The sequence below is a fragment of the Alosa alosa genome, chromosome 15 (assembly GCF_017589495.1).
Source record: "Alosa alosa isolate M-15738 ecotype Scorff River chromosome 15, AALO_Geno_1.1, whole genome shotgun sequence".
NCBI classification, from domain to species: Eukaryota; Metazoa; Chordata; class Actinopteri; order Clupeiformes; family Clupeidae; genus Alosa; species Alosa alosa.
The window spans coordinates 8,824,006-8,851,991 of record NC_063203.1 but is presented as its reverse complement, the minus strand read 5'-3'; the positions used below and the strand labels follow the sequence as shown (position 1 = coordinate 8,851,991).

Sequence of the window (27,986 nt, the reverse complement as noted above, 5' to 3'; positions counted from 1 at the left end):
CAACATTCTTATTAACTTTATTTTGCTATTAGAAAATCCTTATATACAAAACAAATGTAAGAATGTGATTGAAATGTGGAGCAGAGAGCTAGTATGTGGACATGCTATCCATGTTAGGGAATGTGGTGGAATTTTGTGCTGTGATGCTCAGCTCTAACATTCCTTTCGGGTCCCCTTCCCCAGCACCAGGGCCACTTGCATCTGCCCTGGTCGAGCCAAGGCCTTGCAGGGTCACCACTCTCTGCCAGCCAGGGCTAGCCTGGAAGGAGGACAGGGTGACGGGTGTGGTGGTAACAGTGTCTGGAGCCAGGCTATCGTCCTTCAGCTCCTCCCACAAATAACCTGAACAGAGACATTTACATTAACATGTATTCATTTAACTGTTGTTTTCATCCAAAGCGACTCACAAAATGAAGATAAACATTCAAGTTACATTGTAAAGGAGACCTTAGGTAACAATAAGTTCTACTAAACAAACACCACAACACTGTTTGAAATAGAGTCCCGCGGGCATGTTGTAGGACGGCTACGTGTTAGGAGTTTACACACCTCGCTCTGAGTGCGAGTGGTGAAATAAATAAATAATAGACCATAAACGGCGGAAGATATACGATACGATACGATACGATATGATATGATACGATATACCTTAGGACAAAGTCAAAGAGAGGGATGGCAAGAGAGAGTGGTGTTTGGCAGAGTTTGGCTCCCAGAACGCCCTACTGATTGAGCTTGTGCTTACCGTGCAGCTGTAGGTCTGTGAGACTTGGGTTGAGCATATCGATGTCTGTGCTTTGGTCCCCCTCCAGCAGCAGCTCCTGCATGCTCTGCGAGACGCCGTTATTGGCCTGCAGGGCAGCGCTGTAGCTGGGTGGGGTCTGTGCTGGCAGGGGAGACTCCAGAGCGCCAATGTTGGAGGGAAGGATGGTGCCAGGCTGCTGGGTGATTATGCACTGGAAGGGGAACACAGTGGGATTGTGGGGCAGGTATGGAGGCCGCTGGCTGGCAGCAGGTGAAGAGTAGCTGTACAAGGGCTGTCTGTGAGAGTGAGGGTCATGCTCCCTTGGCTGGGTTAGGACATGAGGTGAGACTGTGTCATATCCTTGTTTTCTCAATGCTGGGTATGTCTGTCGGTGGTTTAAGCGGACGGATGACGATTTTATCTTGTCAGCTCTGTCCTCAAGAAGGTGATCTAACTCATCTGAAGAAAAGACAGAATTTGGCATGATTTAGAAATCAGAAGGATAGGCCACTGAAGCCATACAGACACTGTGATTTGGCCCCAGATTTTAGGCCCAATTCAGTCAGCCTTGACAAAGTTTAGAATCAAGCTAAATTCCTGTCTGACTGCTTGACATTGGTAGTGCAGTTTGAGTAGGCTTAAGAAGATCAACATCAATCAACAGCTCCTGACAGATCAGGATTTCTGGCATGTTTGAAATTGTTTTGGCTGTCTTGCAATGTCAGTCTTTGTCCATGCAGTGATCGGCAGCAGAATCTGTGGCTGTGTGTTTGTTTGTTTTTATAGTAGCTTGATATCCTAACCGGAACTAAACTGAACAGTGAGATTCTGACTGAATCTGATTGATGAAGAATGCTGTTCTACATTAGTGAAGTCTACACTTTCAAGAGGACATCCTGGGCTTTCTGGTGATGTCACAATAATGTATGTGATTAACAGAGCACACAAACGTTCTTTTCAAAATGGCGGATATAGCATTTTTCTCATTTTGTAGTGACAAGAGAGGTAATTGATGAGTTTTTTGTAGATATTATGTTATGTATTGCTAATAATCAAATTGCTTCCTAAATATGAGGGTCTTAACTTCAGAGAGATTTCAGAAATGGCCAGTAATTTTAACACTTTAAAAACATACCAGTAACTTTTATTCAGTGTCCTTTATAGTGGACAGCAGGTGTTAATACCTCTTGTTTTGAACCAATTCCCATGCTTCAAAAGGCAGAGGGCTGATTCTCATAAACTAGATGTACCGCACAGCGGTACAAAATATGACCGCCGCTCAGTGCTGTACATCCATTCCGCAAAAATAAATCACACTTGTCTCCATCTTCTACTTCATCCCCCACTCTTGAAACTTTTGTGTATGCTTGTTTGCCATGCCTGTGTGTGTGTGTGCGGGCCGCACAGAAAGTAGCCTACTGGCGCTACAAAGGTGAATAGATTTGTAGCACTAGCCAAAAAAATTGTAGCATTGTTATAAAACCTTTAAAATCTCTAAACAATCACAAGTAGGGCAGTTTGTCATAGTTCATCCATTGTAACTGGACTGATGAAAGGTCATGTATAGGCTACATTGTATTTGAGAAAAGCAGAAGGTATCAGCATAATGTTTTATTTTTATTTATTTATTAATAAACAAAACAATCCCTGTCAGTTCCATGCAGTTTCCAACAGCTATCAAGAAGAGAGGTCATTTCATGGATTTTTGTGAATGTTTCTTCTTCTACATATGCAAGATTTTAGTCATCTTTAGTTCATATGATATTCAACTTTATTGTCAATGCACAAATTAAATACCAGTAGTCTAAAACGAAATACAGTTTTCAGGGCTGCCAACTTTTCAAAAAACCTTGGAGTGAGATTTGGTGGGGCCCACCAAAAATTTGCTGCGTAGGCTACATAGGAAATTTTGTTTGGCTCATTCAGCATTATTATCGTAGGCTACAGCGGAAAAAAAAAACGTACATCAGTGGTTCTCAGGTGTAGGGACCAGGGTCCCAGAGTTAAATTAACATTGGCATCAAAGGGATCTACTACTAGGACTTCGGCCTGAACCTGCGTTCATCTGATGCTGTGTCCTCCTAAGGTTGTTTTGTAAGAATTTAAGAAATGTTTGTATATTTTAACTTTTAAATGCATCAATCGGGTGCACTTTCAAAATAAATTTAAAAAATGCTTATTTTTATGGAAATATGTGTGTTTTAGCCTAAACTATTTTGCACTTCAGAATTATAACCATGCACACACAGGTGGAATAGTTATGGTGATATTGCAATAAGTTCACAACCACAAAACATTTGCTACATTTCACAGTTCCGAAATAGTCAAAAATGTGTGTGCATTTCAGCACTCCATGAAATTATGCAGAAGTGGTCACCTTTGTTATTCAGCTAGTTCATTTAAGATAAGATATTGGTCATTGTAATGGCCATCTAGCCTATGCTCTTCATTTTTTTTAGGACGTACCCATACCTGGAAATGTATGATGTAAATGTTTGCATATGGCTTATGTCAGGCTTTATATCAAGAAAAATGTATAATATATATTATAAATTTATATTTATAAAAATATATATATAATATTTGTGTCTCATTATTTGATTTTCGTCATATTTTGGGCTAGGTTGATTTGGGCCCTTGAGACCAACATACCATAAAAATTTCTTCATCCTCGGTACCATGGTTCATGGTTTAGCAAAACTGCATTTTTTGGGTTTCGGGGGGCCCAGCGCGGGTAGGGAGTGGCCCCCGGGGACCAAATGAAATTTTTCCGTAAAAGTCTAGTGGGGCTACATACCCACCAAATTTCATGTGCCCCGGTGTTTCGGTGTCCCGGGTATCATTGACCAAAAATTCAGGAAGTAGATGACGGGGAGGGGGGACTTTGACGATCCCTATATGACTGTTTCGCTAGCTATGCTAGCTAGACTAGACAGGCTAGTAAGGAAAGCTGGCTCTGTTGTGGGAGCCGAACTGGAGTGCATCACTTCAATATCAGATAAAAGGACCCTGAGCAAACTGATCAACATCTTGGACAATGAATGTCATCCACTCTACAACACTACTAAAAAGCAAAAGAGCTTGATCAGATGGAGACTTCGCTCACTGCCATGCACAACTGAAAGGCTGAGGAAGTAATTTGTCCCCAGGGCTATTGAACTGTTCAATGCTTCAGTGCTTCTAAAGGGAAGAGGAGAGATAGACTTCTCTGCATAGTCTGTCTGCCTCTCCACCCTCACCATGTTTGAGTACTGACTGCCCACTACTGTTTTACTACTGTTTTACTACTGTCCACAGCCTAATGTTTTTACTACTGTTTTACTGTTACACTGTTTTTCATGCTATATTAGCACACATGACCAATGGCTTCTGCTACAATACTGAATGGCTGTAACCCTATTACCTCAACCTATTCTTGCACTGACATAGTTTTTTTTATATTACCTTGTCTACATTATACTCTACTCTCTTATTTGTCCATATTTATGCTGGTCTCTAGACCTTATTCTTGCACTGTTGGACTACTGTTGGACTACTTTATGCACCTTCACCATGACACTCACTCTCTTGAGCACCTTACATGCACACAGAACTACAGGCCAGTCCCGGCCCTGTCACTGGAAGTGTCTCATGCTTGATCACCCTCAAGCACACTGTGGATTTTTTTATTTAATTTATATAGTATATTTAGTATTTAGTTTTGTTAGTTTTTCTTATCTTCTACTGTTAATTAAAAAATGCTCTACTGTTAAATATATTGTACAGTGGAGTTTTGTTATATGTTTATACTTATATTTACCATTTCTGCTGTAAGTGCATGTTGTGTGTGTTGTCTGTATGCTACTGAGACCTTGAATTTCCCCTTGGGGATCAATAAAGTATCTATCTATCTATCTATCTATCTATCTAACTATCTATAACAAAGGGTCAGCCTTAAAGGATAGTTGAAAAGGATATAATTTCCCCTTGGGGATCAATAAAGTATCTATCTATCTATCTATCTATCTATCTAACTATCTATAACAAAGGGTCAGTCTTAAAGGATAATTCCGGTGTGATTTTGACCTAAAGTGTCTTGAAACATGATACCGAGTGTGAACGTATGTCTCATAGCTCACCTCAGCTTGTCCCCTGCACTCATAAATCTGGCGCTAATTAGCCAATGCTACCAACAGTGTTTCGTTATGGTGCCTCGGGCATCGGCCTAGCCATGCAAATAAATCACTGTTTTACACCATTTATGAGGCTTACGTGCAGGCAAGGGCTCTAAGCCTTATTAGGAAATGTATTTGGTAATGCATTTGTTAAAAGTGTATTCACACTCAGAACTATCCATCCAATGATCTCTCCACTGTACTTTTTCCATCATAGGATGCCATACACACTTATCTTTGGGGTCCATCACACAGGGGTCCCTAATACAGCTCAATAAAGTTGGGGAAAAGATGTTTGTCATATTTCAGTCACTAGCTCTATCATACTAAAACTGCCTTCATGAAAACAAACATGGACTCCCATAGAAATACAATCGCGTTTTTGTGTTGCCTTCGCATAAATAAAAACCGCTTATTATGTTATTAAAATATATACCGTTATTAAAACCGCTTATTATGGTTGAGCAAGAATGAAAATGTCTCTGGCAAATGTTTCTATTTGTAATTGTGTGATATTGCCTAATTGTAATGCGAATGAGTTTCCTCTTGTTGTGTCGTTACAGCAGAGGTCGTCGTGATTGGAGAGCATGATTTTGATGTTGTAGAATTCTGGGGTATTCTTACTGTGTTCTTATGTGTTCATGTGTTACTTCTGTGTGTAGTATATAACAGGGAGAGGTCCATACCATTGTACATAACTGTGCCCTAGGCCTGTGTACCAGCAGGAAGGTCATACAGCCCGATGTTTAGGAACATCCAAGGAGGGAGTCACGTGACGCTCGCTGGGGAATGGCTGCTTAGACTGTGAGCTCCTGACACCATCCTGCAAATTACTTTTTAAAGTTTAATTCCTGCTAATTACTCGACGGCAATATACTTTGACCAACTTCTGACATCTATCATGTCACTTCAACCAGCAAAAGAGACGCGACGACAAAACACCAAGGCTAAAAACACTGACCATGCTGCTGAGAAGATAGCTAGCGATAAAGATGGCGCTCCCATCACTGATCCACTTGCTAACGAAGTAGTGAGCATCGTGCACATCGCACTCTGGCACCACACCAGGAGGGTCGCTTTTTTTGCGACAACGTTTTTTTGAAGGAGGTGATAAGGCTGGGCGTATGCTAGCCAACTATATTAAAAAGCAAGAAGAACATATGGCTATTCCAGCAGTATATTACCAACAGGGTGTGCTGCATACGAGCCCTGCAGAACGAGAAATACAAGAAAATTAATGTCTAGTTCCCAGACCCCATCTCAATGAGATGAGGTCTGACGTTAGCCAGGCTATTGCGCACATGCATTTCTGCCAAAATAGATGTCTGATAAGTGCCCAAAAAGCATTGCAATATGGCCGCCGAGTGGAGGGATCTGCCTAAAAGGACTTTGGTTTTACTATCAGTGTAAATTTAAATTTCATCCTTTGTTTGGAAAAAAATTATCAGTATATGGACACCACTGTGGGTCATTCATTTGGTTGTCTTACTTTGGGCCATCTGAGGGTAAGGTCCATTTCAGGATAAGGTCCAATAAGGTGCTTCTCAATGGTCTGTGGCAGTATACTCAAGGAGAATTATAAAAATGGTCCTACCTGGTCGAGCCATGCTCTTGCGGATAGTGAGGGGGTCTTTGCGGCGCCATTTCTGCAGCTCCTCCTGCATCTTTCCCACCTTAGCGGGGTTCAGGGCCCACAAGCAGCCTTTCCGGGAAGCATGACCGCTCTTGTTGTCCACTTTCTCAAAACACTTGTTTAGGGATAGATTGTGGCGGACAGAGTTCTTCCAGCCATCAGGAGCTGTCTGATGAAATGAGATGCGATGAAATGAAGACCCAATACACAAGGCTACATTAGAACAAAGCTACGTGTTGTTTACATTTTTTGCATAAAGGTGATACTCAGTAGACGCACCCTAGCGGCAGCAAATTTAATATGCTGCCCGGGCTAGTCTAGCAACTCTCCGTTGGCTTGCAAGCTGGAAAAATTAAGCTTCAATAAGACCTAGAGGATGAACTAGAGTGGTGGAAATTTTGACGATTGGTCCTGTCTCGACCCTTCTGACTCGTTTCGAATCGCCTTTGACTACTCAGAGTGGCTGCCAACAGGCATACTGTAGGCTACTCAAACATGTCCTAAAACAACCCTTAACGTTCGTTTTCAAAGCTGTGCAACTCACCGGGTGGTTAGTGGTGTTCGTTGATGTTCCAAATCAAGTAGCGTAGCGAAGTACAGTTTCTGTCGTGTTTTATTTGGCATTTTGTAAAATCCCATTGATTTCTGTTGGAAGACTCATTGCGCGTTGATATTACTGCGCCACCGTCTATGCTTCAGGTTCAAATATTGAGTGGAAGCTTATACACGATTGTGAGGTGTCTGAATAAATAGTTCCACAATAGTATAAGACAGCTGGAAATCATACATTGCGCTGATATATTTGCTTTTAATAATCAACTAACACCGCTAACCACTCGGTGAGTTGCACAGTTTCGAAAACGAACGTTAAGGGTTGTTTTAGGACATGTTTGAGTAGCCTGGCTACAGTATGCCTGTTGGCAGCCACTCTGAGTAGTAAAAGGCGATTCAAAACGAGTCAGAAAAGTCAAGACATGACCAATCGTCAAAATTTCTGTGTCCACCACTCTAGTTCATCCAAAACAAACCAGAAAAGGGACTCAAAGTGCTAAATACCGGATTTTTCCTTTAACATAATGATTAATGGCAGAGTTGCAACGGTTCGGCGTGAATTCCCGGCTACTTGAAAACAAAGAAGATGGATGTTGCTGTTGGCTAACAGTGTGACACATTACATTACATTACATTACATTTGGCTGACGCTTTTTTAGCCAAAGCGACTAACAACATGGTAAACAGTTTAAGTTTTAGAGCAATTCACAACAATTTTAGTACAATTTAAAAAAAACATTAGAGTACAGTAAAAATAAGTGCCTCAGTGAGTGCTGTTTTTAACAGTTACGTGTCAGTTTAAGACGGCTGGTGAGTGCTAGGATCAGCAAGACTTGTTGTAAGTGTTGCTATGAGAGGAGATGTTCTCTAAAGAGCTGGGTCTTCAGGAGTTTTTTGAAAATGGAGAGGGATGTCCCTGCCCTTGTAGGAACTGGCAGTGTGTACCACCAACGAGGAACAACAGATGAGAAAAGTTTGGATTGGCCTGAGCGTGCTGGTGGTAGAGCTAGGCGTCGTTAGTCTGAGGGCCCATAGCCAGGTCTGGAGGTAGCGTATGTCTGTATGAGGGCATTCAAGTAGGTGGGAGCAGAACCAGAGACTACTTTGTAGGCAAGCGTTAGAGCCTTGAATTTGATCACGGGCATATAGGTAGCCAGTGTAGCTGGATGAGCAACGGGGTAACATGTGCCCTTTTGGGTTGGTTGTAGACCAGGCGCGCCGCCGCGTTCTGGATCATCTGAAGTGGTTTCACTGCGCAGGCAGGGAGACCTGTCAGGAGGGCGTTGCAGTAGTCAAGTCGTGAGATAACTATTGCCTGAAGCAGAAGTTGGGCAGCATCTTGAGTCAAGTAAGTCCTGATTTTCCGTATGTTGTAGAGTGTGAAACGTCATGACCGGGCGACTGAGGTAACATGATCTGAGAAGTTTAGTTGGTTGTCGAGAACAACTCCTAGATTTCTTGCAGTCCTGGTAGGTGAAACAGACAGGGAGTCAAATTTGATGTTGATGTCGTGGTGTATGGTAGGTTTAGCTGGGAGGACCAGCAGTTCAGTCTTTGAGAGGTTCAGCTGGAGGTGGTGTGCCTTCATCCATGTAGCTATGTCTGAGAGGCAATCCGAGATTCGTGCTGAAACCAAGGGGTCATCAGGTGGAAAGGACAGATAGAGCTGTGTGTCGTCTGCATAGCAGTGGTATGAGAAGCCATGCGAACGGATAATCTGTCCCAAGGAGGTGGTGTAGATAGCAAAGAGAAGAGGGCCCAGCACTGAGCCCTGGGGGACCCCTGTGGTGAGATGGTGAGGTGCAGATAGCTGACCAAGCCATGATACGTTAAACGAGCGTCCTGTGAGGTAGGATTCAAACCAGGAGAGAGCAGAACCGGAGATTCCCATGTTAGCAAGTATAGCGAGAAGGATGCGGTGATTAACCGTGTCAAAGGCAGCCGATAGGTCAAGCAGAATGAGTACTGATGACCGAGCGGTCGCCCTGGCTTCTTTTAAGGCTTCTGTTACAGACAGCAGAGCCGTTTCGGTAGAGTGGCCGCTTTTGAACCCAGACTGATTTGGATCCAGAAGGTTGTTCTGTGAAAGGAAGTCAGAGACCTGTTTGGAGACTGCTCGTTCAATGCCTTTGGATAGGAAAGGCAGGAGTGAGACAGGGCGGCAGTTTTCGACTTGAGCAGGGTTGAGAGAAGCTTTCTTAAGTAACGGTGTTACCCGGGCCATTTTGAACACTGTTGGATATGTGCCGGAGGTTAGCGAGGCATTGATCACATGTGTGATAGCTGGTGCGATGGTCGGGCTGTTGGACTGAAGTAGGCTCGTAGGTATAGGGTCCAGCGAGCATGTGGTAGGGCCGGCTGTCAGGAGTCTAGATACTTCACTCTCGAGAGAGGCGTGAATGCTGAAAAAAAAGATGTTCCAGCAGTCCCTAGAGGTTGTAGGAGTCGCGGTATCTGAGTCAGATCGTTGAGTGGGCATGTAGAGAATTGACTGCTGATTGCCGCCACTTTGTTTGTAAAAAATGAGGCGAGGGTATCTGCAGTAAGGCAGGATGGAGGAGGAGGCAGCTGAGGGTTGAGTAGCGATTTGAAGGTTGAGAAAAGTTTCTGTAGTGCTGTTGATTTTGTCATTGTAGAAAGCCGTCTTAGCAGCAGTGATGCTGGCTGAGAAGGAGGTCAGGAGTGTCAGGTAGTTTTTGAGGTCATCAGTTAGTTTGGATTTGTGCCATTTCCTCTCCGCGGCTCTGAGTTTGGTGCGCTGCGATCGGAGGGTATCATTTAGCCATGGATGAGAGTGTTTGGATCGAGCTGGCCTTGTGGTAAGAGGGCACAGCTCGTCTAGACACGAGCTCAGTGTGGAGCAGAGCGAGTCTGTGGCCTCATTAACCTCCAGAGAGGAGAAGGTGTTGAGTGGAGGTAGACCGGAGGCAACCACAGAGGAAAAGTGCCTTGGAGACAGGTTCGGATGTTGCGGCGAACGGTGACCATCGGCTGAGGAGCGGGAGGCTGTTCTGTCAGGCTGACGTTGAACTGGATGAAGAAGTGGTCAGAAAGATTGAGAGGCGTCACCATGAGGGTGTCTGTGCTGCAGTTCCGAGGGAAGATCAAGTCAAGCTCTTTGCCAGCTTTGTGAGTCGGTGGGCTTTGGACCAGTTTGAGGTCAAAGGAGTGGATCAAGGGCCAAAAAGTCAGCTGAGCCTGGGGCATCTAAGTGTATGTTCATATCGCCGAGAACAAGAAGCGGACAGTCATGCTCAGGGATGGAGGACAGCATCCCAGGAGTGTCAAGTCCGTCAATAAAGTCACCTAGTTGGCCTGGAGGGCGGTAGATGACCAGCACGTAGAGTTTTGCTGGGGCGATCACTGTGATGGCATGGAATTCGAATGAGACATATTTGTTTGAAGGCAGTAGCGGGGTGAATTTCCATTTGTTGGAGATCAGCAGGCCCGTCCCACCTCCTCGTCCAGATGTGCGAGGGGTGTGGGATAGTGTAAGGTTAGTGGAGAGTGCAGCCGGGGTGGCAGTGTTCTCAGGTTTGATCCAAGTCTCAGTGAGAGCAAGGAGTTCCAAAGAAAGGTGGTTGGCATAGCCAGCTATGAAGTCCGTTTTGTTGACTGCGGATTGACAGTTCCACAAGCCCATGGAGAAGGAGGTTTCTGTAGGTGAGGACCGTTTAAGTTGCTGGAGGTTAAGGCGATTTCTGCCCCTTTTGGCATGATGCCGTTTTCTGCGATGGCCGGTGATAACAGATATGGTGGAATGGCACATTTTTGCCTTTGTCGGCGCCTGTGCTCGGTGAACTTGCACAGGTAAACTTGCTTGTCTTGACCGCGTCCGTCTTAAAAGAGGACGGCTTAAACGAGGGCTGACGCTGACGCTTCAGCAACAGCCTCTATTGTTATGCTGACAGGAATTGCATGCAGCTGTCCTCGTGTCTTCACTAATGATGAATCAGCGTAGACGCGAGTAGGGTTGGGTATCGTTTGAATTTGAACGATTCCGATTCCAATTCCGATTTCTTATTTCGATTCCTTCCGATTCTCGATTCCGATTTTTTTAAGAGGCAGGGTCAAAAAAAGTTTAGGATATTTTAAATGAGCTAGCTAACCAACTTCTCAGGGTATCTGCACATTTTCCAAGTGCAAATGTAAAGACTTTTAAGACCTTTTCAAGACATCTAAATGAAACTTAAGACTATACCACGGCAAAAAGATATATATGACTGTTTATGCAATAGTTTTTTTTTCCCTACTAATTTAACCCCCACTTTTGGATGTCTACAGAAGTTACCAAAAATATTTAAGAAAAATAATTGTGTGTGAATTACCTTCAAAGTTATTAATGCCCAATTTTAGGGTCTGGGCTGCTTGCTGGCTGTACATATTTGGTTTTGCTTACTGCTGAGGCTGACAGTTTTTCACCTGTGTCTGGAGTAGCCTAGGCTACTTGCCAAAGACATGTGCACTGGACTGGATTCCCTTCAATATTTTTTTCAAAGTTAGACTAAGCTATTTACATATTTTAATAAGCCTACTTTATATAATTTACTATGTGCAACTATAGAAAAGATAGTTCGGGATGGGTGTGAACACCAAGGGTCATCCGATTAGAATGAAAAAAGAATGAAGGTCCAGACAGCCAGTTTCTTCTTATTATTCTTGTACTAAACTGTTGGCAGCACAAGGCACTTACATTGCATAATTATTGTGTGTGGTTCTGTAAGTTAAGCACACAGAAAATCGTATCCATTAACATACTATGTAATGTTTCCAATACATATTAAATTATACAGTGTACAAGCGCCCTCTTGAGGCCAAAAAAAAAAGACAGCATATCACCATGCCTAAGAAACGTGATTCACACGTGTAATCAAGCTGACCAACATACAACGGTATATCTGTTAGCCTACACTTATAACCATAACAATAATACCTTTGTAGTAGCAATAATAGCATGGTACTGCCTCAATACAAGAAAGACATACAGTAGCCCTGTATAATAGCGAAAATAATGTTCAAACGAACATTATTTTAAGCTAAGCTGATTTACAAACGGTTTAATGCAGCTTCATTATTAAAGTAAATCAACATCATCATTACAAGCATGAAACAAAGATACAATTATGAATGCAAAGGGTTACTTACTGAATAATGGACGCACACAAACTAGAAGACAACCTCCTAAGCTGCTACTCCATCCCCATACTCTCGGTGCTTGGACTGAAAAGAACGTAACTACGTGACACAAGTCACATGACCCATTTTAATACCATATAAGGTCTGGTAACAGAACTCCCCTATGTGGCCTTTTTAACAGCAACTATTGTCCAATATGCAGCACAGCAAATTAAAGTTAATCCACTACTTTACATTTTGCATACCAGTTGTATCTAAACCAACCAAAGCTTGACTGAAACATTGACTTGTTTTAAATTTATTAAGAGACAGGTCCTCCTCGCATGATCCTGCTGAAAACTGCTGGTTTCATCTCAAGCACGCACGTATTATGAACGACGCTTTTTTATGTAGCCAGTCACCCGACATTAAAAAATATGCGGTTATAGTTCACAACTTTTGCGAAGTAGGCCTAGCCTACTGGGAAACGCTGGCAAGCAAGCTGCTGGCAGATATTACAGGTAGGCTATTATAACTTAGACAGATATTTTCTTCCCTAGGCTAGGCCAGCAACACACGCTGGAAAGATGCAAACAGATCAACTTAACATACAGTATTTCCTCCTGATTGCGAAGCACTGCACATAATTTGACCAGCAGTCTTCGCGTACGGTGCTGCGTCAAGCAACGATTTTAGATGCCAAGCGCAACTCCAAAAAGGAGAACAAATGAGGGTCCGGCTTGAGGCTGCGCCGGACGCCGGACAGGGCTTTTAAAATCCATATGTCCGGCCTAAATTCGAACGTATGGCCAACCTATCGCTCTTTCTTCCGCTTATTCTACCGTAGGCTTCCTTATTCCACGTAGGCTACCTTTATATCTCTCTGGCCTCAGCTACACCACGAAAACGTCAGGCATATTATTTTGTAGGCTACATAGGCCTACTGTATTATTACCGTTCTCACACTTTTAACCACACCCGTGAAAAACATCTTCACTCTGCAACCACTACACTTCTTCCCGTAGCCTAATCTTACACAATTGCGTTTTAAATACACGAAACTGGATTGAGACATCACTCGTATTTAAGACTATTTAAGGATCCGCGGGAACCCTGCTTTCTGAATGAAATAGTCTGACCTTCAACATGAATTTTAATTCTATGAACGATGCGCTTCTTCGTTGGTTATCAGCCGTTTCTTCTTCCGGTCGGCGGACTGGGAATCGAAACTAGGAATCGAAATTTAAACTTTTGAACGATTCCGGGAAAATCGCAAAGATAGTCCCGGTTCCAACAATACTAGATATTCGATACCCAAGCCTAGACACGAGTTAAGCTTTTTAAGTTGGCAAAAGTTTGAACTAGCCAACTAGCTCCGCTGGTGGGAAAACGCATGGGACTCATGAGTTGTAGAGCGTTTGGGCAGCCGCGGCCTACTGGTTAGCGCTTCGGACTAACCGGAGGGTTGCCGGTTCGAACCCCGACCAGTAGGCACGGCTGAAGTGCCCTTGAGGAAGGCACCTAACCCCTCACTGCTCCCCGACCCCGAGCACTGCTGTTGTTGCAGGCAGCTCACTGTGCCGGGATTAGTGTGTGCTTCACCTCACCGTGTGTTCACTGTGTGCTGAGTGTGTTTCACTAGGCTAATTCACGGATTGGGATAAATGCAGAGACCAAATTTCCCTCACGGGATCAAAAGAGTGAATATATACTTATACTTCATATGTTACAAGTATATAAGTGCATTAAAAATGAGTAAAATTGGTAAAATTTTGGAAAGGGATTGGTCCTATTAGACAAAGATGATTAAATCACTAAAGCATTCACAAACTAGATATGTACCGAAATGAACCGTACCGCTAGGTGGAAACAAGCCTCAGAGGTTCTCAACCTTTTGGGGCTAACCAAAACGCCAAGGTATGGTGACTGATTATAATGAATGTCACAAACATCCTAGCATAATTCTGGATACCGTCCCCTGGACATCATCCTCGCAAATTCTTATATGTTGCTAGGATGGTACAAAAATCTTAAATTGGTGAAAATGTATCCATGTGATGGGTTTTCCCAGTTCCCATCAAATTTTCTTGATACTGTGATGTCTCACTAAAATGCCAGTGATTAGTTATCTCATTTATTAGCCCAGCACGATGAACAGACATAAGAACACAGTGGCCCAGAACAGAAAGAGGCAGAACTTCCTCAGCAGGTAGCATACTGTATCCCCAGGGGGTCTGCCACCTCTGGCCAGGCTGCCTACCATCAGCGTGCCTGGGATTAAACATAGCGCGGGCACTCTGAGATTGACAGCCAGTCTTTACAATACATATAAGTGGTCATGGGACCCGTTTTCAATGTTTGGTAAAAGAAATAGGCTCATTTTCTGTGAAGAACATAAAACAAAATATTTTCAGTGAATGCCAAGTGTAATAATTGTAGGTGCTATCCTCCCCCTAACTGGGCCTGCTGTGTGTGACGTAAAGAAGGACAAACATCAGTGCATCACTCCACCAATCAGGCCTTTATGGCAGAGTGGACAGATGGAAGCCATTTTTTGCCGGGAGTTTCCCAAAAAGCACCTGAATGGCTCTCAGACCATGAGTAGTAAAATCATCTGATCTGATGAAACAAAGACTGAACTATTTGGCCACAATTCCCAACGGTGTGTGTGGAAGAACTTGGGTCCTTGGTGAACGGTCTGACCAAGGCCCTTCGTCCCAGATTACTCAGTTTGCTGTTGGGCACTTTCAATGCTGCAGAACTTTTCTTGTATCTTTCCCCAGATCTGTGTCTTCACACAACCGTATAAAACAAAAGCCGGTTTGGAACGTGGCACCTTGGTTTGGAACTTGAACCATAACATTGTTGTTTTTTCCTGCAAACCGGAGTGGGCGTGGCATTCTGCCGTTCAGATGGGAGAAGGCTAAAAGCATGAGTTTTCTGTCCATGTCAACTGTTGCCATGTGTAAACAAAATTATGTTCCCTCCAGAATAGAATAGAACGGCACCATATAATTTACCTGAGACAGGTTGGTTGTATGAGCCTAGGATTTACCCCCTTCTTCACCTGTTTATCTTCATTAATATCTTACTTGAGATTTTTTTAGAGATGCCTTGGGCTGGCTCCACGTAAAGCAAAATATTAGTGTTGGGGAAGGCAGCTGCTTATTCTTGGCCAGATTATCAAGAATATCAGAAGCTTGCCATAACTGACTTTTACCTTGAAATACGGGAAGTGTTCGGTCATGAAGCTGTAGATTTCACTGACAGGCAAGCTCCCAGTCTGGCTGCTCCTCAGTGCCATAAAGATGAGGATGCTGGCAAGAGGGATAAGGGTGTTACTGTACAGATTACATTTGTGTGTATAAAGGGCTGTTTACACCAGAAATGATAACTATCAAGATAACTATAATGATAAAAGCATCCACACTGACCAACGATATGGCAAGTCTCTCCTCATGTTGATGAATGTGATGGCTAAAATTGAATAGATCCTTCAAAAGCGCTCTGAAAGTGATCTCCAAAGATATTGTTCTTCATGACGTTATCATTAGGCTATAGTTTATGTGCGGACGTCGTCATTTATATTAGCTAGAACAATACTTTTCTGCTGTTATCATTTTCATTAGTTATTATATTTAATAATAAATATATTCTTTCAATATTTTCTTTCATAAATATATTTCTATCAACGATATAGCGGGATGATATTGTTAAAATAAATAAAGAGTTAATTGTTCGCGTGTACAGAGGTGACCAAGAAGCTAGCAATTCTTGTCCAAAAACTATTGCTACGGTGAGTCATTTTTCCCCGTTGAACCGACACTGGATTTTAGGGTTCTCCCACCTGCCAAATCCCACTTTAACCACTGGTTATAGTTATCGTTCTTGGTGTGAACGTCCCTTAAGTGTCAATAAGAGTGTGCTCACATTTGTGTTAAATAAAAGCATGCTTGCCCATGTACCTATGGGAGCCAATAAAAATCTGAAAAAAATCTGGAGGTGTTTTTTCTGTTTGTAATCAGTATAATGATTTACTGAGTCTCTATGATGGAAAGGATGCACACACTTTTCCCCAAAATATTGTTTTAATCTCACAAAATGGGATAGTCTCTTTTCCTTCTCACTGTCTCAAATGGAATCTACTCTGATCAACTGTCTGGTATACTAGTGCCAATAGTCCAGGGGGCATGGAAACATCCTTTCCACCTGAGAGCCTCCCAGCTAAACTATAACACTTGAATTTTGATGAAAAATTCATGCATAATGCAGTCATCGCATAAAATGCTAAACCAACACTTTCAACACCTCTACCACATACTTTATCTGTCTGGACAGTGTCTTACCTATATGAATAGATGGGTTTAGGGTAAAGCATTTCTGCTGTTTCGGGTTGATTGGTATTAGAGGAAATTCTGTTATAGGGGTCATAGGAATAATTAATCTGCTCTCCGCTTGTGAATTCATCTGGAAACTGGACACACACACACACACACACACACACACAAAAAGAGAGAAGGAAGAAGGGGGCAAAAATTATGCCATTTTTTGAACTAATTAAATGTAAAGTATAGGCTAAGGTTTTTATAGTATAAAGTATAATTAAGAGTGTAATTTCTTGACAAAAGCGATCTTTACAAATACCATTAGAATGGCCAAGGGACACAGAAATTATTGAAATGAACATAATTAGAAACCAAGCTCACCTGTTGGAGGGAGCCATAAGTGCCTTCAGTCTGAGAACAGTAACTTTGAGGATTCTCAGCCATGCCCTGCCATACACACACCACACACACACACACACACATTGCAGGCAGGTGCTTGTGATTTATGGTGATCATTATCTAAAAGGGTATCCTAAGGACATCTGAACAGCAAGTCTTGCTATACATAAAGTGTGTGCCCCTGGCCATTGTGTAAATCAAACTGGGAGCTAACATGAAAAGCCCCAAGAAGGAACCGCCACAGCCAGAGGCGGACTGGCAATCTGGCATAAGGGGCCCAGTGGGCCGAAACACGTTTCAGGCTGATAGAATAGGCTATTTATATAATTTAATTATTTTGGCCAACGATCGGCAAGGACAATCAGCGGCCATTGGTTACATTTCCATATTGACACTGGACTGATCCAATAACAGCTCACGTCAGGCCCCACCCCTCCCATTTTAGCTCAAAGCCAGAATTCTGTGAGTACATCAAAAGTTAAGGGTAAGGCTAGTGTCAATATAGCAGTGTATGTTATTCGTACCCTGGTGCAATTAGAAGTGAATTCTATTCGTACCCCAGTGCACACAGCAATATGTTTTATTAATACTCCATCTGGTACAAATATCAATGTATGCTATTCGTACCCCAGTGCACACAGCAATGTGCTCTATTAATACCCCGTCTGGTACAAAATATCAGTGTATGCTATTTGCACCTCTGTGCATTTACTCTGGCATATTGATCACACAATGAAATAAAAAAAAAACGAGCAACGTGTTTTTGTTGTTACGTCACAGGGTGTGAATAGCTCAGCTGTGTAATAAACACTCTGAATAAGGTATGCTGTTTGCATAGAAGTGGATGCTATTCGTACCCTGGTGTATATAGTAATGTATGCTATTTACACCCTGGTGCGTGACTTAGATAATTGTTGCAGTCAAAACTTCCATTTGAGAACCGATTTCTTGTTCAAATTGCGCGCCTTCTCCAGAGACGTTGGTTGGATGCCGCTGCATAAAATCCATTTTTTTTCCAGTGTTTGCCAATTAAAAACTTTGGTGCTGATGTGCCGGTGTGCAAGGGATTAAATTGAACGGAGATTTCATAACATCTGTGGTTGCCCTACTGTTTCATGTCAAAATGATTGCTGTGAAAAAGGTCGGTTACACTTTACTTGACAGTATCGACATAAGAGTGACATGACACTGTCATGAATATGTCATAAACAAGTCATAAACGTTTATGACATAACGCTTCTGTTATTAAGTGATATTCGGTTTTTGTCATCATAACAAGTTAGGGTAAGGGTTAGGGTTAGGATTTGGGTTAGAGGTTAGGATTAGGGTTAGGGTTAGGGTTCATGTGTGTTATGACAGTATCATATGTTCATGACAATATCATGTCACTCTTATGTCGATGCTGTAAAGTGTTACCAAAAGGTCTAAAAAGTAAAAGTGGGATACTCCATGCATCATTAGTTGAAACTGCACAATTGGGTCCTTCACAGCGGTAAGGCGGTAAACTATTGAAACAAAGAAGACAGACTGGAGCACACTGATTGAACTTGCAGTCTTTACTAGTGCAAACAAAAACGACTACCCAGATAGCAAAATCAGATTGGCAGATAGCGGACCGCTGGTGGTATGCCACTTGTGGTCCGCTGTTGGACCACCATCTCTTTAAATTTAACTTGTCATGAGTATTAAGAAAAGTTAATACATTATATATGGACTATAACTGAACAAATGAAAAAGATTTTAAACCAATAGTGGCAAAATATTGGGCAATTTGTCTGCAACCCGCCAACGGACCGCCAGAGAACCGATGAGCAAAATGCCAGCGGACCGCCAGCTATGCCCCCAATGGACCGACAGTGGTCCGCCAGCCTCTTGCTATCTGGGTACTGTTTAGACATCACGACTGATGAAGACACAGTGGTGTCAAAACGTTAGTCTTCTTTGTTTTAATAGGTATCAGGATACAAAATACAAACTAGAAATGCAATTCCAAGGAATTACCAGTGCATAAAATGCAAAAAGTGTAATGTAAAAGAGGTGGTTACTAAGGTGTTGATAGGATAGACATGGTGGTTGCAGACACGAGTGAACAGAGGGCGAGCTTTTGAGGAATGGCGTCAAGTGAGAGACTCTGAAGACTGCAAAACGGTCGCCTCATTTGTCGCCTGTATCATGCGATATGTCCGGCTGAACATAATAGCACTAATGCAGTGCCCTGACCTCTGCTAGTTAGAACATATTCGACAGTGTTGTATTCCGAAGGTGCAGGGGGAGAGGTGTAGTGAAAAATGCGAGCCCAAATCCAGCGAAAACCCAGAAACAGCGAAGGAATAACCAGACCTGCAAAGTGCTTCTTTAAAAGTAGATGGTTTAAAAGTTGAATGTAGATAGTTTAAACATTGTTGATAGACTGATAGTTTAATGCATGTTGATAGGCAAATAGTTTAATGGATGTTGATTGGCTGATAGTTTAATGGATGTTGATTGGCTGATAGTTTAATGGATGTTGATGGACAGCATGTTTAATGGATGTTGATGTCTATCAACATCCATTAAACTATCTACATTCAACTTTTAAACTATCTACTCACCAGGGCTTAAAAAACACTAGTGGATTTTGACATCAACATTTCAAAAGGCCATGGCTTAAAAGTGGTCAGAGGATATAAAGCATATTCCATCCAACGTTCTATCCATCCATCTTCCTCAAACCATTCACTCATCCACCCATTAAACTATCTTATCAACATCCATTAAACAATCAACCTATCAACATCCATTAAACATTCTGTCTATACACATCCATTACACTATCTACAGTACATTCAACTATCTACTCTGTCTCAGCAAATGGTTGTTACACACCATAAACAAGGAAGTCTGAGGAGTCAAACTGTAGGGCAGCCATGGGCCTCGCTCCCCCTCTCGATCGGCTGCTGCTGTTACAGTCGACAGCTGGTTGCTCGTCTGTGGCGTCTCCTCCTTGACACAGGCGAAAGGGGACGAGCAGAGGGGTGGGCTGCCCTCGCTATACTGGCGGCAGTAGGGGTGAAAGCGCCGCTCCTCGCCCGGCACCGGGGCAATGCCAGTCCCATCTGTGCTGTGCCTGCGGAAGCCCTCTGACGCAGACTTGGGTCTGTAGGTAACACCCTCACTCTGTGGAATGAACAAAGACCATGGAGTCAATGCAATATTTGGCTGTTTTGATTTTAGGTATCCAGAATCCAGCATGTAGAGGCAGAGAATTATCATGATTTTAATGAAAATGGATTTTAAAATATGGTCTAAATTTCTGTCAAACAGACGTTCAGAAATATAGTTGACCTGGTTGACCTTATTTAACAAAGTAAACACTTCAGATATGCATCAAACCAAGTAACAGCCTACCAACAAAATTTCTCCATACAATTTCAACATCATAATAACTGACCGGCACTTAATTTTTCCATCAGTTTTTTAACACATTTTCCATAAATACAGTATAAAAAGTACATTAAAAATGTAAAAACAAAATTTCTTTCAGGTGTCCTCTCCCAACACATATTTAACATTGGAAGGATACATGTGAATTGTCAATGACCAGATACCATGACACATTATTTTTTACCCCTCAACAGAAAAACATAAATAAAACATTTTTAAAAATAGGATAATAATAATGATATAGGCCTTGTGAAACAAAGGGCCAGATGTACTAACACTTTTGCGCCCACTTGAGGCGTATTTGTTTCGCAACGTGCACGTAAAAACATGGCGAGATATGTACAAGCAGGCCGCACTTGGGTAAAACTGCAGACTGCCTGTCACAGGAGCTGAATATGGCAAATTGCACTTTCTCGTGTCATGTACATGCAGATCTCTTGTCATGCATATGCATATTCAGAGGAGGGTCAGGGGAAAGTGGGAGTTTCGTGTTAAAAGATGGGAGGAAAAGTGTAAAATCTGCCTACTGTAGGTGCGCACGTCTGTTTTGCGGTGAAATATTACCTCCTGGTAAAAGTTGACATTAAACGTGTCAATAAGAGGAACTTTCAAAGACAACAGAATCGCTATTCAGAGCACCAGTTTTGCGTCTTTGCACTTTATTAAAAGTAACCTTAACTTTAACTGAAAGTTTGATAAATACCACGTACACTTTGGGTATCACAGCCTTTGCTATCTGCGGTTTGTCCATGGCGCTGATAACGCTTACGTTCAAAATGTGCGTACATCTGGCCTAAAGTACTCACCCTGATTTTGGGTAACTACACACGTAATATAATACTAGGAGGCCTTGAAGAATAAAAAATATATATAATAAGAAATAATAATGTACGTCATATAAAATGCTAAAGTTCCCATGGGTAGTGATTCACTGAACTGATGACAAGATAAAACAGCTTTGCCCAAGGAGGTGATGTTTAAAGCAAATTACTTTCTTGGATGCGAAGGTTAGTTGACCGTGGGCCATCTGTAGCTGAGGTGAGCTCAGTGTCTCCAGACTGCGAGTGCTGACAGGTGGAAACTGGGAACTGGTGGTGGCAGTGGTGGCTGAACACACAGAGAAGCATGGGAGCTCTGTGGACATGATCCCAGCCACTGTGCACCTGCTTCAGGCACAGACAGAAAGACATGTTTCACCTAGAGATCATGCAAATGTTTTAAGCACATGTAAAAGAATGCTATGAAGTGAGGTTGCTGTGCTTTTTGAGGTTAAAATAATCTATTTCACTCTACTCAGAAAGAATGCTCACAAATGTAAATATATCTCCTACTGACATGCTCATGGAGAATATAGTTCAGACAAAAGGTCCACTTTGTATTCATCTGTCCTCACTCCTGCATATCTACTGAACAGAGGGGAGATGTGTCAATTGGGTTCCTGAAAGAATCAGCCTGGAATTATCTCCCGCTTTCTCAAAATACATCCTCAAAGCTCATTAAATTCCCCAAGAAAATCATGAAAAGTTAGGTCACACAAAGCCAGATCTTGCATAAAGGGGGGGGGGGCAGGTTAACACCCTGAAACCAAGACCGCTGTGTTTCCCCTGGTCCCTCTGCTTCGAAGCACTCACTTAAGCAGAAAGATGAGATGGCCTTTGTGCTATTGACATGACTCGACCGATACCCCTGGCTGAAGACCCAAACCCCAGGTCCCTCCCCCTTTCAAGTGAGGGAGCCAAAAGGGAAAATAGCTGAGCACAGAGATGGGATCTGACTGAGTCAGGCCGCTTCAGGCGAGAGATGAATGGTTGAGCGGTTCAGTTCACTCCTTGGTATCTCCTATCGCTCGAGCTCGATCATATTTTGCTTTGTCTTGCTCCACACAGAGGCAGTATTTCCTTACTCATGATACACTGTATATCAGTCTTGAGATACATACGGAAATCAGATCCTGGCCGTGATAGAAAAAAAAAACAACAAAAGCAGCTTTTGTCTGCTTATGGACAGTTAATTGAGCGTTCAACTTGTCCTTTCCCACTGTTTTGTCAGCACAAAACACCCTTAAAATGCAAGAAAGGGAGAAGGAACAGAGAATGAGCAATAAAGACAAAATGTCCTCTCATCGCCTTCAGTTATCTCTCTGGTATAAGAGGATGAAACTTGGCCACAGATCTCTCTCTCTCTCTTACACACACACACACACACGCAGGCGCGCACGCACACACACACACACACAAAAAGCATTCAAAAATGGGATGTTCTATTGACGGTGCCAGATTTCACTTCATACTCTATTTCTTCCTCTGGTCTCGTCCCACCTTGCTAGTCTCTGACATGTCTCTGCAGCCATGGCCAGCTCTGTTTCCTCTGCTCTTGTTGCAGCTTGATGGACGTGTCTAATGGACTGTGTCCATCTTCTTTTACACTTTCATTCATCACATAATTAGGAGAATTTCACTCCATTTGTCTTCCCTTCTTTTTTCCACAGGGATTTGTGTTTACCTGTGCAGATGGCTTCAAAGACACACAATCCACACACGGAAACGCAGTGTATGGAAGTGTGCAGAAGTGAAGTACATTTGAGTCCACTGCCCAGTGTCACAAGAGAATTCATTAAAGGTGTGAGTTTTTGATTCCATTCAATTCAAGGTTTTAAAATTCCATGTTCAATTCAGTGAACCCAGATATTCTTTAAAACTTTCAGTTTTCAATGTAAGGGTTAATGTCTTATTCCTCTATTGCAAGAAATTCGCTCACATTCCGTAGCACAAATTTGAATATTCCTTCACTGCAGAATCAAAAACGTAGATAATTTGCATATAGTACTCGAAACTGGGTCACTGGGTAGTGATAGCACGAGACCACCTGCTGTCAATTGGGTCACATGACTAATTACAAATCAAGAAACCATGAAAGTGATATATGACATGTCAAAAATGGAATGCTCTTACTAACCTGATTTGCATATGTAGTACAATAAATGGATCAGCTGTGCCAAGTATGATCTGCCTACCAAGTAAACACCCGACACACACACACACACACACACTGCTTATAGGTCTGTAATGGAAATGGCATACGGACTGCTTCTATTCTGCTAAACAGCATTACAATATTTATTGAAGAAGCACTATGTAGAATTCCGCATCATATAAATTTTCAACGTACTGGATCCCCATCTAGTGCTAAGAGGGTGCCCAGTGCTCCTACATGTGTTCTGGGCACACACTGGCAATGTCGGATACTCCATTCTCTCTATTGTAAATCAGTGTAGCATCAACATGAGTTTATAGTCGTTACTTTAAGGTAAACAAACTTGTGTCGCCTTCACAAACATATCTTAGAAAGGTACCTTTTGGGCCAGGGTTATACGCCTGACTGGACCCCGTATCCCAGATGTGTCACCTGGTTTTGAAAATAAAATAAAAAACCCTGTATACCTTACAGCCAGAGATTACACATAGAGCTAGCTGTAAATCTAATCTTACATGCCTAGATAAGTTTACAGCTGATCTAGGCATGATGGGGAAAGAATGCAGTGACACAAACAGTCAGGGGTACATCATAAATATGAGGGAAATCCACCCAGAGAATGTTACATTATGATGGCTATGAGAACAACAAGGATTACAGTAAATGTGATATATACTTGAATGTTTTCTAAAAACTGTGCACATGTACAGTAAGAACCTGTCAAAGCAGTTCTGCACTGTTCACTTCTCTCTCTCTTTCTTTCTCTCTCTCTCTCTCTCTCTCTCTCTCTCCTTTTTTATTTCTAGCTACCTCCTCTTTCCTCCTTAGGCGATGTGCTGGCCTGAGGGACCATTGAAACCATGGGACAACAACCTGTTGCAACAGGATTCCAACAGAACACATAACTAAAACCTCCACCAGAGTCTCTTGTCTCCAGACAAATTAGAGAATTTCAAAAGGGACTTTGAGGGACATTGGGACACCTCTCTTGGGTCACGGTCTGTGCTGCTGCCCTGTCTCTGTCACAGATATCACTCGGCTGGAACAGTTCAGCTAGCACTGCTGGAGTGCTAGGCACTGATGTAGTCACACACCCATCTAAATGTGATGTGGGGTCATAGGTGCACAGTGCGGTGTGCAGTAAAACGGCTTATTCCAGCAGAGCTGCAGGCAGATATCATGTAATATCGTTTTGCTTCTCCCTTGCGATTAGGACTGTGAGGAATATATCTGTCTAAAATGCACTGGATATCTACCCATGAATTTGCTCCAATAACCATCTGAGGGACATATCAACCCAATGCCCAGTTTTCCACAGCAAAGCACAAGCAGCCATTTGCTATGCAATAAAATGTCATAGATACACAGATAACTAAACACACACACATGCATATAGACATACATAGATGTACATGCAGGCAGACAAACAAAAAAACATATGTATTTACATTATAATATAATATATTAGTATATTATATGAAGATATATGGCAAGTCAGGAGAAAACATACCACTGTAAGCTTGGGTACCCAATGATTGGTTGGAAGACTGGTTATAAAAGCTTGGTTCTGCTCTGCTGGTATCTTAGGAGCCCAATATTTCAACAAGATCCTCAGTGAGAGATTCTTGACAACAGTCCTGGAGGGAGGCTCTTATATATAGACTGACAGACAGGCAAAACAACTGACTGATGTGGAGTGTGTAGAAAGAGAGAGAGGGGAGGATGTCTTCTTAATGTATCCTCCCAGTGAACCTCCCAAAAAGCTGAGATGGTTATTTCAACGATGTTCTAATCAAACAGAGAAAGGACTGGATGAATAAACTAATGGCCACCTTACACTAAACAACTTTGACAAGATTTGGGAAAGATTATTGAACGATTGTAGTCTTTTAACTAATGCCCCCCATTCAAGCTTTACTCAAAAGACTCCAATCTTTCAAGAATCTTTCCCAAATCTTGTCAAAGTTGTTTGGTGTAAGGAGGCCATTAATGAAACTTTTAAAGGTTAAAGGCACACTATGCAGGTTTTTTAGCTTAATATGCAAGTTTTTTTAGCTTAATTTACCTTCATTTAAAAGCAGTGCCGGCCCGAGCCTTTTGGAGGCCCTAAGCAGAATTTGATTTGAGGACCCCCTCCCACAACGCAGAGTCACCTGTGCTTGGCAATAATTGACAACTTCACACTATAATGTTATATTATAAATGAATAGAGTGAGGTTATGTATTAATACAGTGACGGATTATGAACCACTGTCCCCCTGGACAGAGATGCATAAGGACCCTCTTCCCCTACCCTATTTGTGCAAATGTGGGTACAAACGGGTGTGTGTGTGGTTGTAGGCTCGGGGTACTCCCCCAGAATATTCTGAATTTGGTAGATGTGATTTCCTGTATTCTGGTGCATTTTTGGGATGGTCAACTGGAGAAGGGCAGTAAATGTGGTAAACTGTGGTAAATTTGCCTTCAGCTACGTTTTCATGTAGCTAGTGCTAATAATACATAACATAAGTCCACCTAGAGCTAGTAGGGTACATGCTTGATTGAACATCCAAAACAATCCCAATATTCTTGACATCTGAAATACACCTAGATAAATATATATTAATGGGAGACATTTCTCTGGTGATGGCTTATATTAGATCATGACAGCTAGCTAGCACAAATCAAGCACAAATCATACTGTAAATAATCATGCAAACATCTTGCTCGTTTTTTCTTCTTTCTGTTTTCGGCACCAGAGGGATACATCCTTTTTTGTGACTTGTCTTAACATTACAGTCTCTTACGATTTTTGAACTTGATGCAGTGTCTGCACGAATTGTCTATGCACGCGAGGTGTCTATTTTATGTGCATGACTCAAAGGCTGGTAGACACAGTAGCAGTAGGCAGGCATATTGATCATGAAATCAGAATTTTCTTGTTTTGATTTATTAATTGTTTCATTTATTCATTCATTTATGTCACTTATTTACGTTATTTAATATGTAAAAAAAAGAAACTCGATTGGGGGGCCCCAAGCAGCCGCTTAGTTCGCTTATGCCTCGGGCCGGCCCTGTTTAACAGCTTCAGTGTCATTGGAATGGTTACATGACTTTTTTCGGGTTGAATTGTGGCCGTCTCACTTCCCCCTAGTGCCTGTGAGCGGAAAAACCACCCTTGCAACTGTGGGCCGGCGGGCCGACGGCCTCAGTGTCAGGAAGTATAACGAGTCTAACGAATTGCTTTACTGCATTCAAATAAACATACACGCCAGGCACCAGCTAGAAAAAGGTAGCGATGGAGTTTCTCAGACATTCGTCATGACAGAGCCAGTGAAAAAGAAGCAAAAACAGTAAGGAAATTGCCAATGATGCATAGTTTACCTTTAAACAAATTATCTCTACAGTATGTCAGCTGCAGGCACTTGCTTCAAGCTAAAAAAAATGTGCTCAGAAATACAACATTGTCTTTGTAAATACATAAGGTGAGCATACTTTCTTGGTCATATTGAACAAAATGTCAGACATCAGTTTGCTATAATATATTGTTCAGGAAATGAAATGGACGCCACGACTGTGTCATAAAAAGTCCTTAATAATGACCTGCACACACCAAAAGACCTCAGTCTTCTCAGCAAGTGGAGACTACTTTGGCCCTTCTTGTACAGGGCATCTGTGTTTTGCGACCAGTCTAGTTTATTGTTAAGGTGAACACCCAGGTATTTGTAGACTGATACCACCTCAATGTCTATTCCCTGGATGTTCACTGGTGCAACTGATAATGCCTTACGGCTGAAGTCAATCACCATCTCCTTTGTCTTACTGGTGTTTATCTGCAGATGGTTCTTTCCACACCATTCAACAAAACTGGTGATGACCCCCTTATACTCCAGATCATTCCCCTTCTTAACACAGCCAACAATAGCTGTGTCATCAGAAAATTTCTGGAGATGGCAGCTATCTGTGTCGTATTGGAAGTCTGAGGTATACAGGGAAAAGAGAAAGGGGGAGAGCACTGTGCCTTGTGGGGCCCCCGTGGTACAGACCACCACATCTGACTCACAGTCACGTAGCCTCACGTACTGTGGTCTGTTGGTGAGGTAGTTGATCCAAGCAGCAAGATGACAGTCGACTCCAGCTCCTTCTAGCCTCCCCCTCAGTAGTGCAGGTTGTATTGTGTTGAATGCACTGGAAAAGTCAAAGAACACGACTCTAACAGAGCCCCCAGTACCCTCCAGGTGAGAGAGAGAACGGTGGAGGAGAAAAACTATTGCATCCTCCACACCGACCCCTGGTCGATATGCGAACTGGAGGGGGTCCAGCTCACTGCCCACCAGGCAACGGAGGTAGTTCAGTACAATCCTCTCCATGCTCTTCATAAGGTGTGATGTCAGAGCCACTGGCCTGAAGTGATTGGGCTCTCTGGGGTGTGCTATCTTTAGGACAGGGACCACACAGGAAGTTTTCCACAGGACTGGGACTCTCCCCAGACTGAGGCTGGTGTTAAAGATGTGCAGAAAGACCCCACTGAGTTCATCCGCACAGTCCCTGAGCAGTCTGGGGCTGATCCCATCAGGACCTGTGGCCTTACTCACCTTTGTCCTCCTGAACACATCCCTCACTTATTCTTCAGTTATGAGGAGGCTAGGGAAAGGGGGTGATGTACTGATACTCCCACAGGCAGGGGAGGC

The 27,986-nt window shown here is 42.6% G+C and overlaps 1 protein-coding gene across 1 annotated transcript; it reads right to left on the bottom strand.

The window, feature by feature from the left end:
* Positions 1-44: 44 nt before the first annotated feature.
* On the bottom strand, positions 45-27,868 carry foxn1 (forkhead box N1). Its single transcript, XM_048265195.1, has 10 exons — positions 27,824-27,868; positions 27,581-27,731; positions 27,086-27,274; positions 21,335-21,450; positions 19,867-20,076; positions 16,543-16,670; positions 15,417-15,513; positions 6,491-6,698; positions 743-1,201; positions 45-342 (listed from the first exon to the last, which is right to left on the bottom strand). Exons 1-10 carry the CDS (start codon positions 27,866-27,868, stop codon positions 89-91), a joined length of 1,857 nt encoding a protein of 618 aa, XP_048121152.1. The 3' UTR covers positions 45-88.
* Positions 27,869-27,986: the final 118 nt, after the last annotated feature.